This window comes from Hemiscyllium ocellatum, chromosome 9 (assembly GCF_020745735.1).
Source record: "Hemiscyllium ocellatum isolate sHemOce1 chromosome 9, sHemOce1.pat.X.cur, whole genome shotgun sequence".
Lineage (NCBI taxonomy): Eukaryota > Metazoa > Chordata > Chondrichthyes > Orectolobiformes > Hemiscylliidae > Hemiscyllium > Hemiscyllium ocellatum.
Genome location: NC_083409.1, coordinates 43,812,968 through 43,826,733, shown reverse-complemented (window position 1 = coordinate 43,826,733; position 13,766 = coordinate 43,812,968). Strand labels below are relative to the sequence as shown.

Here is a 13,766-nt window from a genome sequence, read left to right as displayed (position 1 = left end):
CATTTGCATTCAAACACAGACCAAGGATACAGTCCATATGCTTCCAGGCACTACTGTGTGAAACAGATAAACTAAAAATGGATTAAGATGATGCAGTTGGAGTAAACAACAACTCTCAACATTCTGTCACATCATTCTAATGCACCTTTCGCTGCAATGCAACAGGATTCCTAAACTTCTGACAATATGATTCTATACTATTTTCTACTGCTTAAACAAGGGTATCCAAAGTTTATTCATTTTTCATATTTCCTTCTCCAGTTGTAGAAAACACAAGGTTTTGGCAACTATTGAATTCCACAGTCATTTATAAATCAACGGATATGGAATCATGGGCACAAATGTGAAAACTGGCACCTCAAGCAGCTGATATACTTCAGACTGTATTTATTTTTAAATTAATTCATGAGATGAGGACATTGCTGGCTGTACAAGCACTTATTACCCATTGCTAGTTGTCCTGAAGAAGGTTGTGGTGAACTGCCTTTTGAACCACAGCAGTCCATTTGGTTACACCCGCAATGACATTGGGGAGGTAGTTCCAGTGACAAGGAAAGACCAATGATGTATTTCCAAGTCAGGATGGTGCACAGTTTGGAGGGGAATTTGCAGGTGATGGAGCTCCAATGCATCTGCTGCACTTGTCCTTCTAAATGGTAGGTATCATGGATTTGGAAAGTGCTGTCTAATGCTACCGTAGTAAATTTCTGCAGTGTATCTTGTCGCTGGTACACTTTGCTGCTAACGAGTTTTGGTGGTGGAACAAGTTAACGTTTATGGATTTGCCAATTAAGCAGCTGCTTTGTCCCAAATGGTGTCAGTCTTCAAGTGTTATTGGAACTGCGCTCATCGAGTCAAGTGGGGAGCATTCCATCACACTCCTGACATTATGCCTTGTATATAGATGACAGCTCTGGGGCTTCAAAAGATGAGTTACTGGCCTCTGACTTGCTCATGTAGCCACATCAATGATATGGCTGGTCTATTTCAGTTTCTGGTCAATGGTAACCCCCAAGATGTTGATAGTGGGGATTCAGTGATGTTAATGCCATTGAATGTAAGGGTCAATGGACAAATTCCCTCTTGCTGGAGAGGCTTATTGCTTCGCATGTGTGGCACAAATGTTACTTGCCACTTGTCGAACATTTGGGCTGACATGAGAAATCATAAATTGTGCTGAACATTGCTCAATTATCCCCAAACATCACCACTTCTAACCTTCTGATGGAAAGAAGGACATTGACAAAGCAGCTGAAGATGGTTGGACAAAGGACAATACCCTGAGAAAGTCCTGCAGAAATGCCCTGGAGTTGCGATGACTGACCTCCAACCACTTCCTTTGTGCCACATATGACTCCAACCAGCAGTCACTTTCACACTCTTCTGCGTTTGAACTAAGGTTGTAGTAAGATCAGGAACTAATAAAATGCAGATATTGTTTCAAAGTTATTGAGGAACACAATAATTCACATTCACTTTATCTTAAGTCATCTCTTGCACATCAAGGGCCCAATCCTGATGAAGGATTTATGCCTGAAACATCAATTCTCCTGTTTTTCGGATGCTGCCTGACCTGCTGTGCTTTTCCAGCACCATGCTCTTGATATCAAGGGCCCAGACAAAATTAATTTGACAATAAGTGAAAGACAAAGAAATAAATTTAATGTTGTATCAATAAGGAGCCATATTGATAATAAGATATTCCCATACTAGTTTTAAAAAACAACTAGAGTATCAGTTGTTTAAAATAAACTAGATACAACGAAATCAGCTCAAGTGCAAATTAGTTTCAGTCTGGGCAATGCAAATGCCTCATGTCCAAGTCACAGTTGCAAAGAGGCTTTCAGTCATGCTGAGACTTGGGCCTTCAAACCACTACATATGAACGGGCTCTCTCTGCAGCTTCTATCTTTCCTAGAAATGATCCACGAATTATCGAATATTTCAATCTGCAAAAGTACATCCAACAATCCCACAGAACTATTGGTATTAATATTTGCTGGAAACTACTAGCTGGCATTCTGAAGAGATGATTACTTCCATCCACTTGCACTGTAATTTTCACTTATGGAGCGCATCAAGCACTGAAACTGGAAGGGAAGTTTAAGTAGGAACTTAGGAAGGAGTGAAGCACCAGAAAATAAGCATGAACTGAAGTAGTTAGGAAATAAGACATGGATATGAATAGGTAGGAATGAAGAATGAAGAAAGAATGAGAGAGCAGGAAACTTTGGGAGGACCACCGAGAAATGCACATTAGATAAAGCATACAGGGAAGGATCAAGCTGTACAGGAAGAAACTGGACAAATGGGGCTGAAAATGAGGAACAGAACAGCAAGGAATAAATATGCAATTATTTGGCATTTTTTTCATTACTTTGGGATATCTCAAAACTCTTTTGCAGCCAATAATGCAACATTTGGAATGCAGTCACTTTTGTGATTTAGGAAACACACCAGCCAATTTGTGCATTGCAAGCACCCCTAATTATCAATGCGATAATGATCAGGTAATTGGTTTCGTATTGTTGTTTGCAGGTTAGCCTGGATGCCAGGTACAATTCCATGCTCTACTTCGAACAGTGCCACAGGGACTTGCATGTCCAACCGAGAAGACACTCTCAGCCTCAGTTTAACACCTCCACAAAAAACCATCTTCGGCAGCGCAGCATTTCCTCAGTAATGTACGGTATTGACAGTCTAAGAAAAACATTTCACCCTTAGCCCTTCCCATACCCTTTTACTTATCTTCAACAATGCCTTAGGAGACCCTGGATATAGTTGATTGAACATATTGTTATCTCCATTAGTACGACACCAAGTCAATTGATTTAAAGCCTTTAAGGAGAACTAGTTGTGGTATGTGATGTTCAGAACAATCCATACATAAAATCACAAATTCAGTGCAATCTTTTGATTTCTAATGGGTTATGATTATTATGATGTATTGAAGTTACCTCTGTGCATGACACGCCGAGAATGCATGTGTTCCAAGGCACTGCAGAGTTGCACAAAATACTTCCATATTGTTCTCTCTGGAATCAGCCGCTTTTGTTTCTTAAAATGCTGTGAAAATATCAAACAACAAAATGTTTCAAAATTAGCACTAATACAATTGAAAAATCTATAACATTATTAATTTCACTGAATCACAGAAATCATTTGTGTCTGCAATGGTTCTCTGAATTAGCATTATACTCACTGCTCTTCTCCTGCTCGTTTCTCATAACTCTGCATATTGTTTTTTCTTTAATGCTCTCTTTGAAATTAAATTTGAAACTATACACAGAAAACATACAATTTAGGATTGCAGTTCTTCATGCAAATACATGGATAAAATGGGACACTGCTTGGAAATACTAATAACTTGAATCATATTAAATGTTCTCTGGAAATTCGGTATCAACTGACAGCAAATGCTGACCAAGTTAACGACTGTCATTGGGTTTGAAAGTAAACTGCAGATGCGGGAAAACTGAAACATACATGGCTCGAAAAATTCAGCCTGGCAGCATCTACAGAGAGAATGCAGAGGTTATGTTTTAGGTCCAATGACTCTTCTGGTTTTATCAGGGGGGGCAGGAAAATTGACGAAGGATGAAGGGCTCTGCCCGAAACATTGATTTTCCTGCTCCTCGGATGCTGCCTGACCTGCTGTGCCTTTCCAGCACCACTCTAATCTTGACTCTAAGCTCCAGCATCTACAGTCCTCACTTCCACCTAGTTTTAGCAGAGCCAACTAAGCAACTTAAAGGAATTAGACACAAAATCGCTGGAATTTTAAATTGTCAGTACTGTTGAATCCTGAGAGAATAGGAGGTTTCTGAACATGTGCCTTGATTGAGATAATCCCAAGCAGAAGGTGAGGAGCACTAAGATTCGACTCAGCATGAAGTGATTGAGACCAGCTAGGGAGCCGAGAGAAACCTTTGGACTTGCCTCAAACAAGACTTGTGTGCCCGAAGAATACCATAAAGTTAAAGAAAACTAATGTAACGTTTGCCTGTTAGTCAATATTTGAATTAAACTAATTTTAGCAGGTTATTATAGTATAAGTTTTAAAGTGAAATCTTGTTCTCTGTTGTTTCAATTGAGCATTTGCAAAATTAAATGATTTTGACTTATTCATAAGATAGATTTGCTGAGCTAATGAGGGACAGGAAAACAAATTTATTTACTTGTAGAAATACACAGCTCTTTATTTTAGATTAGATAAGATACCCTACATTGTGGAAACAGGCCCTTCGGCCCAACCAGTCCACAGTGACCCTTCGAAGAGAGTCCCACCCAGATCCATTTCCCTCTGACTAATGCACCTAGCACTATAGGCAATTTAGCATGGCCAATTCACCTGACCTGCACGTGTTTGGACTGTGGGAGGAAACCGGAGCACCCAGAGGAAACCCAAGCAAACACAGGGAGAATGTGCAAACTCCACACAGACATATACCCAAGGGTGGAATTAAACCCAGGACCCTGGTGCTGTGAGGCAGCAGTGCAAACCACTGAGCCACTGTGCCACACTCCAAGAATGGACAAAGTTCCAGTATATTTAAAGGGAATGGAAATTCCTTCCTTTGGCATTAGCCTCCCGAAGAACAACTTGAAAATGTGCTGCATGTGTTAAAATTTGTGCTCATTTCTTAAATTTTATAAAAGCTCTGCATGAAAAATAGGTGATAGAAGTTGTGTTTGGTATTGACTCTGTGTTCAGAATTTAACAGATTATGAAAAGCTACTTATCCCATTTCGATTCATTTATGAAGAAATTATTGTAGTAGTCCAATCCACATGTTAACTTCTTTAAAAAGAAAATCTCCCTTAAGTTAAATTATTAGTCTATATTTGTTTCTTAATATCATTTACAATTCAAATAAATATACCAAATCACCTAGTTTCAAGGCTGAAATCCCACAAATTATTCAGCAATTATAAATTCATTATACCTTTTCTCAATAGCTCAGACCTCAATGACAAGGATTTGGCTTTATAGTTCTTTGCTGCATACTCTAAAGTTTCCATTGTGCCAAATGGCCAGAGCAGTACACTGCAATCAAGGTGTGCTCTCACAAGACCACTATAAGATTTACTCAAGTATTCCAACTGGAGCACCTATTGTTGTAGCTGAACAGCTGAAAATACAGTTTTTTTTGGTGTCCTTTTTTTCTAAGCTTCCTCTGAGTGTAACAATATTCCAGCTTAGATTCTTCACATTTGCACCAAATTTCATCTACCATTACTTTTCTCACTAAGATATTCCATTTGATTTATCCTATAAACCTGGGCTTCATCCTTTCATTCCTATATTGCTCTAAATTAGACGTTAGTGATAAAATACCACAATCTACTCTGATATCTATTAGAAGCAGCTAAAATTTCAACAATTTTTAGGAAGTGTTACTGGACCCAAAACATTATCTGATTTTTCTCCACCAATGCTGCCAGACTAGCTGAGATTTTTCAGCAATTTCTGCTTTTACGATTTCAACAGCAATCCTTGGGCAAGCCATATGGTTCTCTTTGACACCAATATCTGGGATACCCCATGTGGTTCTCTTCAACATCTATGCTGGAGATACCCTACTCAAAACACACTATCCACATCCTGAAAATTTGCAAATATTGTGGGGTTATCATTGCCAGGGCGTACAGTTATAATGACCAAAACTGCTTTAGACTGATGTGCGCCATTCTGACAATACACTCCTGCATGCTTAAAGTAGATACGTTGGGATATATTAAAAAATTGAAAAGAAGAGACAAAAATGAATCAAGTAAAAATGAACGTCAATGCGGTCAAACACAAGGAAACTATATTGTTTTCAGTTTCATTAATATGTTTTTCTGAGACAGAATCACAGGGAAATGTTGGGAAATGTTGATCAATGTGTCTTTATCAAAATGAATATAATACTTAAGTTTACAAATAACTGATAACACTAAGTGAGCGAGAAACACGATAAGAATTAGACATCTGGCCTTCTATTAAGATGTAATAAATGTCAGGAAGAGTTAAATATTGTTTACTTGTGCTGTAAACTCATAAGGAGTCATAGAGGCAGAGTTAAATACAACTCCGATACAAGAAATGAACTGTGACTAAAGTATTTAAACATTAGCACCTGCAGAATGTTGAAAACACTCCAAGTTTCATTTTTCTTTTTGTTCAGAAGAGATATACCAGACCATGAAAGTCCACTCAAGGATTGTCCTTCCAGATGTTTTCAACTCTTGGTCTACGTGCAAAATGTTGGTCAGCTGCTGTGATGTTTCAAATATAATTCTAAGTAACAAAATGTTGGCATCCATCCAAAATGAAGCTTTGCATCTATTCTTCCCAAAGCTGAATTTACATATCAGAGGTTTGTTTGATGTCAGGATGGTAAGGATATGAAACAGCCTTCCTTTCAGAAACATATTGTATTCTATACAATACACACAGCAAATTGAAAATATATTTTTAATATGTAAAAATTGACAGTACTACGGCACCAGGAGGGATTTCAGTTAAAAAACATACATAAAAATGATTCAGTGAAATACAGGAAATAAAGCAAATAGCAATATTTAACAGACACTGTACAGAAGAGGTTTATTGGGATTAGCAGTTTATGGATTAAAATTAACATTTTCAAGCCAAAATGCACTTTATTTCAAGGTGATTATACAGCAATGTACCCAAAAAGGACAAACAATAGGAGGTTAAATATTTTACAATTACAACTGCAATAAAATAGATGCAAACAAACATTGTTGGCTAACTTGCTCAAATTTTATTTTAGGCATGATACCAACAGAGCAATGATAACGAAGTTTAGTTCACTGCTAGAAATTAGAAATTTAAAAGATTAATGTTCAAAATTTAACTACAGCAAAGTAACTGTTGTTAATTAACTGAGCATCATTCACTTAGTATGACCCTAATGTTGCTGTACCACAACTCTAAATAAGCACTTCTGTATTTGCCCAATATCTTATTCACAACAGTGACTGTAGTAACTGGGAATGAATTTGAAAGCAAGTTATATTCTTTTTGAGTGGAGGCCTAGAATTAATTTCACTGCGGATTTCATGCACAAAATTGTAATTTTCAGCTTGTTTTACTACACTTGCACTGGGCATTTTGATGAGCTATAATATTTTTACTAATATGATGCCTGCCATTCTAATAAACTTAGAAGTCAGAAGAGCTGAAAGACTTCTCCCACGTGATCACAGATTTATGTAAACAGGAGGCATTCTTAGTGGGCTTTATGGTATGTGTAAAGGAATTAACAGCCAGATTTTAATTTATTTTGCATCTACACTGGAAACTGATGCACTGGGTTCGTCTCGGAGCTTCAAGTTATGCACAAAATAGTATTCATAAATTGGAGTTTTGAGAACCATATATTTTCCTGTTTAATGAAAATAGGAACACAAGAACGTTGTAGATATGCTGTATATTCTTCAAGCTTTAACACTGCTTTCTTACAAATAAGGATGACAAAACTCAACTATAACACCATATACAGATTAATTCTGAAAGGCAATAAAACAACGAAATGGTGGGGAACTTACTTTAAGAAGTTTTTTTAAAAAGAAAATGCTGCAGATGCAATACTTAGAGCTCCTTAGAGATCGAGGCTACAGAAATAATATTGGGAAACCAGAAAATGTCAAAAGATGTAAACAAATACTTTACATCTGTCTTAATGGAAGAAGAGACCAGCAGCATTCCAAAAATATGAAATACTCAAGGGGCTGGGGATGAGGGAGTGAATCATTTCTTGACTGGAATGTCAAACTATTACATGGTACTACATCAAGAGGATGATTAACTGGTCAATCAGAAGTATGTTCCATTACAAAAATTTTAAAATAATGATGGAGCACAGTGCTACAAGAGCTATACAAGCCAAATGGGATTTCAGTCTGGTCATGTGCCTCTTGGAAGACTGTTTCATTCATGTAGCTAGGTTATATATTCTGAAACCTGTCAAGGACAAAGGCGGCACTCACAACCTGAATACTGAGAGAATACAGTATTTGGTTCCAAAGTTTATAGCTCAATGATGGATTATTTACCTGATGTGTCATTGCATCTATATACCACTTGATGGCAATGGTGAACAGTTTGGGGAAAAATAATTGCATCAAGATCTTAAAATGTCATGCATCTAGTATCATAATATCGATCATCACACAAGTTCTAGTCCTTTTTACAACACCCGGTGATCTTAAAGTAGGGAGGCCTGTTTGTAAAATGACAATTACCAGAGATATTTGACATTTGTCAAAGAATAAGATATTTTGCTTTCAATTCAGGTTATTATTCATTAACAAATAAATCTTTGAAAGTTAAGAAGGATTTTCAAAATCTCATCTTCATGAGCCAAATGCCCAATTAAGTACAGAGATGGAGCCACAAATACGCAGCAGTAACAAATGTAATTTGTAAATCCTCTCAGAACAGATGCAAGCCCAAAGGGGAATAAATTGTACTGGTATTTCCTTCATAAGGTGTGAAACATCTGGAACTTATAGCGTAGTGGTCAAATCAGTACAGAGCAGGCTATGCGTTTGAGGTTTATTGTGGCCAGCCAATTTGCCAGAGCAGAAATAACAATTCCAAATTTTTCTCTTCTGTCAAATTTTATTTATTGATTCCAGCTTCAAGAAAGTATTATTCCAGTATTTTTGACACAGCATGGGAAAGAAAGGGAAAAGAAAACTAATTATCAGGAATAGAACATGCTTTCCTAGACTGCCGGTTGCTCTAGCCTGATAACACTGCAAATCAGTGTTCACTTCAGTTGCAGGAGGACATTTGAATAGATGCTCAATTACTGTAAATTTGAAGAACCCACGCTCCAAAGCAAAGGACATGCTGAATACAGTACTCCTCAACCAATGCTTTGTATGAACCAAAATGAAAAACACTAAACCCAACAAAATACTTTCCTGCAATAGAATGCACCTTATGGGTAATAGCCCCTTAGAAATGAAGGGCTAATATTGCCAACATAGCACATGTTGACTTCTGTGCTGGAGATTTAAGTCCAACAGTCAGAGCTTGCCTCCATCAAATTTGTTGAACATTTCTAGGCTTTTTGTATCTTTGTATCAAATTGTCAGGGTTGGCTTAATTAAAGTGACCAAGCAATATCACATGACAGCTATCAGTTAATTTCTGACCCTTGTTGCACACCACTTGACTAGCACTCCAAGATGAGTGGTGACTTTGGTCTCCAATTCTTGCCAGTCAAGATCTCTCAGAAGGGGTAAGATCGAACCTCATGTAGAGGAAATGAATGGTGATCCAAGTTAAAGTCCTGAGTTCATCCAAAGGAAGTCCATTGCTACTGACAGATAGAAATACAGAACATATCCTCCAGCTGAGCCTGGGACAGAGCGCCACAATGTATGATATTAATACAAATGATAATATTTTTTGTTACTTGTGCATGCTCAGTGGATCAGCCAGGGGTCTATGATTATATGGGGCAAATTATCAGCATCAGCCAAAATGATGACCTTCATGCCAGGTCGGTATTTTTTCTGACTGCTTAATATATTATCCTTCAGCAACAAGTGCCTAGAAGCAGCAGACCGAATTGTCAGCAGTGAATGGAGAGAATACCAAGCAAAAAGACATCAATATCATCTTCAAAAATGGCAGTTAAGGTGTTAAGACATTTAGAATTGAAAAAAGAAAATCATTGATTTTCAATGAAGGAATCAACAAAATCTGTTCAGTCATTCACATGTCCCTCCCTTATGAATTTGCTTATCCACATGATTTTTACTGTCTATCTTTTGATTATTGCGAATATTCACTCATCCATTATTTTCCAAGAGTAAACAAGAGCACTGCAAGTGCACCGTGCACTGCATAGCCAGCCAATTTCAATGTTCATGAATGTGGAAAACTGCAACAAGTTCTTGGAATGCATTCACATGAACAATTGTTCTTTACTGTCAAAGATATTGATTCCCTGACTACGCAGTAACTTACCATTTTCACATTTCTCTTCTTTTTTGGTTCACTTGAATAATCCTCTCTACCACAATGGTACATTCAATTTGCTCAGCCATCCTACAAACTTTGCAGTTATCCAAACAGGCATATAAGGGCAATGACTAAGGCAATTGTGTGCTTTGCCCCCAGCAGATTGCATCATGACCACAACTCATAATCCCAGCTCACCTTAAACTGAACTTTTAATTGCAATGTGTTTTTTTAGAAAAGAGATACAGCCAAAATGTGACAATAGATGCAAATTCAGTGGCTGTGTGAAGAGGAACCCTGTAATATAGCATCTTTGGCTTTCAAGGAATGCTCCCAGAGGGTAATGCTGAACTGTAATCATATGAGTATCACGGACTTTGGATATGATGGAAGAAAGACAACAGACAGACATGCTTACTTTCAAGAATACTCAGGTCAGGGGTTAAAAGCTAGTTTAAATCTTGTCTGTGTGCTACTGAGCTGAGGTGCTCATGTGCAAAGTCAGCTGAGGTACTCGCACTCTCCTGAGTTTGACTGTGTTGTAAAGCCACAGTCAAAGAAGCATCCATTCATTACTGTGCGTTTCAGAAAAGGACTGTGTGTTGGAAACCAGTCAGCAAGCCAGTTAAAAGGATAGAGTATAAAAGAATTTCAGCTAACCTTGAAAGCCAAGAATCTCAAAATCAAATGCCTAACAGTCAAGTTTCCACAATCTAATTTTCACAGATGACTCAGATGATCTACATATCCTTTAAATGTAATATTCTTTTGGATTCACTTCTTATATTTAATCTGTGTATCAGTGTTGTTATTATTTTTTCCTTGTATTTAACCAGAAAACTCTTTTCACGAAAGCAAGTCAGATTAAACTGGCTTTTTTTTTTAAACAACAAAATCATTTGGTCTGGGAGACACGTATCTACAAGGGATTAGATCCTTGGGTGCAATCAACAAAGCAGGCAGGTGAATCCCTCTTCAATGGCAGTTTGAAACAATAATATACCGAGGAACCTCATCTCAGGACTGGTTTAAGCAATTAATTTACCTGACGCAGCAATGCTCATGTCATCTCATATACCACAAAACACTGGACAATGTTGTACTGAAAAATTAAATAGACTTTTATTATAACTAAACATTTGTATTGCATTATGTTACTGTATATACAAGTTGGGGGGAGAAATGGCAGATGAAGTTTAGTCCAGTGTGAGGTGATGCATTTTGGGAGGTCAAATGCAAGATGGAAGTATATGTCAAATGGCAGAACCCTGAGGAGTATTGATATGCAGAGTCTATAGCTCCTTAAAAGTGGCAACACAAGTGGATAAGGTAGTAAAGAAGGGCCACGGCATGCTTGCCTTCGTTGGTCAGGGCTTTGAATGTAAAAATTGATAAACCACGTGATAGCTGTATTAAAAAATAAATTAGTGAGGTCACATTTGGAGGATTGTTTGCAGTTCAGGCCTCCACACTACAGGAAGGATGTGCAGGCTTTGGAGAGGATGGAAAGAATATTACCACAATGTTGTCTGAATTGAAGTGTATTAACTACAAAAGAGAGGTTGGACAAACTTGGATTGTTTTCACTTGAGCGTTACGGACTAAAGGACGACATGACGAGAGGCAAGGTTCAGATGGATAGTCCTCCCCCCTCCTCCCAAGAGTGGAAATGTCAAATACTGCGGGATGTAGGTTTAAGGTCAGAGGGGAAAAGTTTAAAGAATATATGTGAGTCAAGTTTCTTTTTACACAGAGGGCGATAGGTGCATGGAACATGCGGCCGGGGAAGCAGTGGGAGCAGAGACATGAAACGACACAACCAGCTATCCCTAGTAGCCACACACGCAGACAACAAGTAACATGAATTCGACTGGGAAAACACTACTATCATAGGGAAGCCAGACAGAGAACAGCCAGGGAATTCCTAGAGGCATGGCATTCATCCACAAACTCCATCAACAAACACATCGACCTGGACCCAATATACCAACCACTACAGCGGACAGCTGAAACTGACACCCGGAAGCGGCAAGGACAGACCACTATAAATACCGGAAGAAACACCAAAGAAGCGCTTCGCAGGAGGCTCCAAAGCACTGATGATGTCGCCTAGCCAGGGGACGAAACGTTTGCAACAAAAACTTCCAGCTCGGCGAACAGAACCACAACAAATAATTGAAAATTTTAGGATTCAATTTCAATTTTACCAAGTAACCAACCTTGCCATTAACTCCCAGTTGTTTTCAAAATGCACTCAGAACTTGTCCCTCCCTATCTCTAATCTTCTCCAGCTCTACAACATTTAGCTATTTGTGCTCCGCTAATTCTGATCTCTTGAGCATCCCCAATTTGAATTACTTGATTGTTGGTGACTGCCATTCAGTTGACGAGGTCTAAAGCTCTGGAATATCCTGCGTGTATTTTTTTCACCTTGACTTCCTTTTTGAAAGATGCACCTCGAAACCACATGATTTGACCAATATTTTGATCATCTGATCGAACATCTCCTTATAATATATTTATCATATTATTTAAAAATGCCCATGTGAAGCACCTAAAATATATTATTTTGAAGGTACCTTATGAATTGCAAGTTTTTGGGATCTACGATGCATTCAGTTCGTGTTTGCACACTCTGCCATAACTGCTTAACCAAGCGATAAATTTTGATATGCTGTCAAATAGCCTATCTGGCAGTGATAACTAAATTTTAAAAGCATGGACTTCAATTTTTATTTGGTGTTGGAGAGTATATTATATTTTCTATTTGCTTTCCTTGTCTCCTTTGCCTTTCAATTCAGTTTTTAGTTCCTTCTTTTCACCTTACTTTGCTATTTGACATTGAATTCACTCTTCTAACTTGCACTTTCTGCTTCAGACCTTGTGATGTTTATTCATATGTCTTTTAAGAAGTATTTTGAATAAGTACATGAATAGAGTCAAAGATGTACAGCATGGAAACAGACCCTTCGGTCCAACCCGTCCATGCTGACCAGATATCCCAACCCAATGTAGTCCCACCTGCCAGCACCCGGCCCATATTCCTCCAAACCCTTCTTATTCATATACCCATCCAAATGCCTCTTAAATGTTGCAATTGTACCAGCCTCCACCACATCCTCTGGCAGCTCATTCCATACACATACCACCCTCTGCGTGGAAATGTTGCCCCTTAGGTCTCTATTATATCTTTCCCCTCTAGTTCTGGACTCCCTGACCCCAGGGAAAAGACTTTGCCTATTTATCCTATCCATGCCCCTCATAATTTTGTAAACCTCTATAAGGTCACCCCTTAGCCTCCAACGCTCTAGGGAAAATAGCCCCAGCCTGTTCAGCCTCTCCCTGTAGCTCAGATCCTCCAACCCTGGCAACATCCTTGTAAATCTTTTCTGAACCCTTTCAAGTTTCACAACATCTTTCCAATAGGAAGGAGACCAGAATTGCACGCAATATTTCAGCAGTGGCCTAAGCAATGTCCTGTACAGCGCACATGATCGCCCAACTCCTGTACTCAATACTCTGATCAATAAAGGAAAGCATACCAAACGCCTTCTTCACTATCCTATCTACCTGCGACTCCACTTTCAAGGAGCAATGGACCTGCACTCCAAGGTCTCTTTGTTCAGCAACACTCCCCAGGACCTCATCATTAAGTGTATAAGTCCTGCTAAGATTTGCTTTCCCAAAATGCAGCATCTCACATTTATCTGAATTAAACTCCATCTGCCACTTCTCAGCCCATTGGCCCATCTGATCCAGATCCTGTTGTAATCTG

At 38.4% G+C, this 13,766-nt stretch overlaps 1 protein-coding gene across 7 annotated transcripts in view; it reads right to left on the bottom strand.

The window, feature by feature from the left end:
* The window catches only part of nek7 (NIMA-related kinase 7), a 189,583-nt gene that overhangs the window by 34,685 nt on the left and 141,132 nt on the right, over positions 1 to 13,766 (bottom strand). For all 7 annotated transcript variants that reach the window (XM_060830196.1, XM_060830193.1, XM_060830200.1 and 4 more), the window contains one exon: positions 2,958 to 3,066. In XM_060830196.1, the coding sequence (XP_060686179.1) occupies positions 2,958 to 3,066 (109 nt within the window). The remainder of the gene's footprint in view (positions 1 to 2,957; positions 3,067 to 13,766) is intronic.